The sequence below is a fragment of the Nanorana parkeri genome, unplaced genomic scaffold (genome assembly GCF_000935625.1).
Source record: "Nanorana parkeri isolate BGI_ZX_2015 unplaced genomic scaffold, ASM93562v1 scaffold55, whole genome shotgun sequence".
Lineage (NCBI taxonomy): Eukaryota > Metazoa > Chordata > Amphibia > Anura > Dicroglossidae > Nanorana > Nanorana parkeri.
In genome coordinates, this window is record NW_017306323.1 from 2,354,310 (window position 1) to 2,358,149 (window position 3,840).

A 3,840-nucleotide genomic window follows, 5' to 3' on the forward strand; every position below is an offset into this window, starting at 1 on the left:
TTTTTGGGGAGAATGAGTCGTGGCTTATTCATATGTAAAAGGAACCACCCATTAATATGTAAATATCACAATAGAGACTATTTTTAGTAGGGGACCAGTACCCCTATCTTAATTTTGGTTGCCCCTGTCTGCCTGACATCTTGTGTCCAGGTTCCTGGTGCCATGAAACCCGGACACAGCATTCAAAACCCGAACTGTCCGGGTGAATCCTGGACAGGTGGCAACCCTATGAGGAACCCCCAAAAGGAAGGTGGACAGTAGTAAGGCCCCGCAGAGCTCCTAAGAAATTAATAAAGGAAAAGGAAAAATAAAGGAACTGAATGAATTTAAAGAGGGGAAAAAAACACTGACTATATGAAAGAAAGGGGGTATTTAGTCCAAGTATATATAGCTATACTTTGTCTTCCAGGAGTATAGGATATAAGATGTTTGGGGTAGGGGGGAGGGGGGGAGGGAGAAAGGTGAGGAGATGGGAAGAGGGGCAACCTAAACAAGCAAATAAAACGTAAAGAAACATTGATAATAAGGCCGGAACATTAGATAAGAATTAAATGGAACGGACTTGTGGGGGAACGAGTGTTTGGCGGTGTGCCATTCGGCCCTTACAACCTCATATCAGTCCATATAATAGCACTCACAAATATAGGATAAGGGGTGGGGGATTTGAGGACACTGAGATGAGGATAGAGGATTAATGACACAGGGGTAAGATGGTCTATCTCCTACTCCTTCAAAGGAAGTTTTGAAAGAAATGAACGAAATATGGGAAATTTGGATGTAAGTAGGGGAGATTGTATGTGAGAGGGAGGTATGATATATGTTTGAGTTCTTTTTTATATATTATCTCAATTTTTATAGAATGCAATATGTAAACTGTATGAAATTAAAATGCAATAAAAATATTAACAATATAACAAAAAAACGTCTCCACTTCTCTAGAGTCCAGTGGCGGTGTGCTTTAAACCACTGCATCTGACGCTTTGCATTGCACTTGGCTTGGATGCAGCTGCTCGGCCATGGAAACCCATTCCATGAAGCTCTCTACGCACTGTTGTGCCAATCTGAAGGCCACACGAAGTTTGGAGGTCTGTAGCTATTGACAACTTCTGCGCACTGTGCACTTCAGCATGCGCCGACCCCCGCTCTGTCATTTTATATGGCCTACCACTTTGTGGCTGAGTTGCTGTTGTTCCCAGTTGCTTCCACTTTGTTATAATACCACTAGGTCAATAACAGTTGACCGTGGAATATTTAGTAGCAAGGAAATTTCACGGGACACCTGAATCCAATGATTTGGAGGAGTGACCCAATACTTTTGGTAATATAGTGTATTTTCTAATGCAAATATCTTATTCAGATATTAGACATTAATATCAGATATTAAGCAGCAGCTGAGTTTTAGTGCACAGTATTTATTTGGCATAATTTTAAGTTCTTTTCACGCTGTATACATACTTATATATTTAAAGAAGGAAGAGAAGCAGGTCTTATGGTTCCCCATAACCAATAGTGTGGGTATATTTATTTGTTCCTGGCAGTGTAATGGAGCAATGGAGACGCTAAATTATAATAAGTATAAGCTGTTGGTGGTGCACTGCATGGGCAAAGCACAGGTTTGCTGTAACATCAAATAATCTAGAATGATGGCTTTGCGGTTTCCTTTTTGGAAAGGCTATAGACACAAATCATTGAAAGGAAATGTCGTCACTGGAGTACCAGTGAGATGTGAAAACCTGGAAAGTTATTCAACCCACTATCATCGGCTCAAATCAAGCATCAATTTTGGATGCAATTTAAGCTCATAATATCTCAAAATGTTTATTTCCTAACAGAACATATGTGAGTTATTTTTTTATTTTTTTTTATAGTTATGTGCTGGTCAGGACAATGACACTGTCACACCTGAGGATGAAGATAACAATTCTACACCAGATTATAACTCTTTTATAGCACCATGTGAGAAAGCAGACGTCCGTGGATTCCGTGCCATCTTCTTGCCAATAATGTATGGAATTATTTTCAGTATTGGGCTGGCAGGGAATGGTTTAGTGATGCTGAGGTACATCTATTTCAACAGGCTAAAAACTGGAACAGATTATTACATGCTGAACTTGGCTATAGCAGACATGGTCTTCCTCATCACCTTGCCTTTCTGGGCAGCCAGCATAGTCCGTACTTGGATTTTTGGCAAAGAATTCTGCAAAGTCATATACGGCCTCTACAAAATGAGCTTCTTCAGTGGGATGTTTCTACTTATGTCCGTGAGTGTTGAAAGATACTTTGCTATTGTCCAGGCCCCCTCTGCCCACCGTCACCGGTCCAAGACAGTGTGGATCAGTAAAATCTCCAGTTTGGGCATCTGGGTTTTGGCTTTCCTCCTGTCTGTACCTGAGTTTATCTACAGTGGTGTCAAAGAGTATAATAGCGAGAAGAATTGTGTCATTTACTCTGATAACATCCAGAGCCTTAATGCTGGACTCAAGATCGCCCAGATGGCTTCTGGATTCCTTCTGCCCTTGATAATCATGTTCTTCTGTTACAGCATGATAATTGTGACACTGCTTCATGCACGTAATTTCGAGAAATACAAAGCCATCAAGGTCATCATTGCCATTGTCATTGTGTTTGTTGTCTTTCAACTTCCTTACAATTGTGTCATGTTAATTAAGGCCTTTGATAACAGCACTCAGTGTCACACCAGCAAGACCATTGATTTTGCCGACGATGTTACCTACAGCCTTGCCTGCTTGCGATGTTGCCTTAACCCATTCCTCTATGTCATCATTGGGGTCAAATTCAGAAATGACCTTTGCAAGTTCTTTAAAGACTTAGGCTGCATGAGCCAGGAAAAGTTTGCCAAATGGTCAACGGCCAAGCCAAGCAAGAGAAGCTCCTTTGCAATGGAAACCGACACAACAACAACATTTTCTCCTTAAATATTCAGAGTCAATGGACACAAGAGTCTTCTCTAAAGGATCAGTGGACTAATAACTAATAATTCCGTTTTGGAATGAAACCATCTAACAATCCTATATATCTGTAAATAGAATGCATTCAAAAAGGCTTACACAGTCACCACCATATGAAAAGATCTAAAATATACTTTTTATTGCTCACTTGAAAAATTAATACTGCCTATAAGGCACAATGTCAAACCCTAAATCTAAAGTACCCGGTCTAAAGCAAAATCATTTCTTATAGTACTCCATGGATTTGTCCATTAATATGCATAGGGGCATATTTGTAAAGCAGGGAATGTGAGGTTTCACCAAATATTTACTGGTGATGAATCAATCACTGTAATTTAAAACACATGCACCAGGAGGATTCACCTTCATTAAATATTGGGTGAAAGTCATAATCACAAATATGCCCCTTAGTATAGCGACCACCTTTACAAAGCATCAATAAAACTTTTGCACTATTTAATTAATGACATCAATATAGCACTGACAATTTACACAGAATTTTAAACACGGAGTTTGCAAGCTAAGGCCCCTATCTCACATGCATACATAGACACATTCATATAAGGGACAGTTCAGAAAGGAACCAATTAACCTACCAATGTGTGTTTGGCATGTAGGAGGAAGCCAGAGTAAACCCATGCAAGCACAGGGAGAACATGCAAACTCCATGCATATAGCATCCTGGCTGGGATTCAAACCAAGGACACTAGTGCTACTAAGCCACTGTTTTACCCATATATGTATATTCAATGTACAAGTCCACAGGTATCACACTTTACCATGTATTTTGAAAATTGCTCCTGGAAACCACAGATCAGCATTGGTTGAGGATCTGATGCGGGAATATGATTCTTGTGGGCTTAATACTATA

General features: G+C 39.9%; 1 protein-coding gene across 1 annotated transcript; it reads left to right on the forward strand.

The window, feature by feature from the left end:
- Nucleotides 1–1,909: 1,909 nt before the first annotated feature.
- On the forward strand, nt 1,910–2,940 carry CCR7 (C-C motif chemokine receptor 7). Its single transcript, XM_018576064.1, has one exon. It carries the CDS (start codon nt 2,004–2,006, stop codon nt 2,934–2,936), a length of 933 nt encoding a protein of 310 aa, XP_018431566.1. The 5' UTR covers nt 1,910–2,003; the 3' UTR covers nt 2,937–2,940.
- The last annotated feature ends 900 nt before the right edge of the window (nt 2,941–3,840 follow it).

Excerpts from the sequence above, each read along its gene's own strand:
- CCR7 (XM_018576064.1), top strand. The coding sequence starts at position 2,004 with ATGTATGGAATTATTTTCAGTATTGGGCTGGCAGGGAATGGTTTAGTG.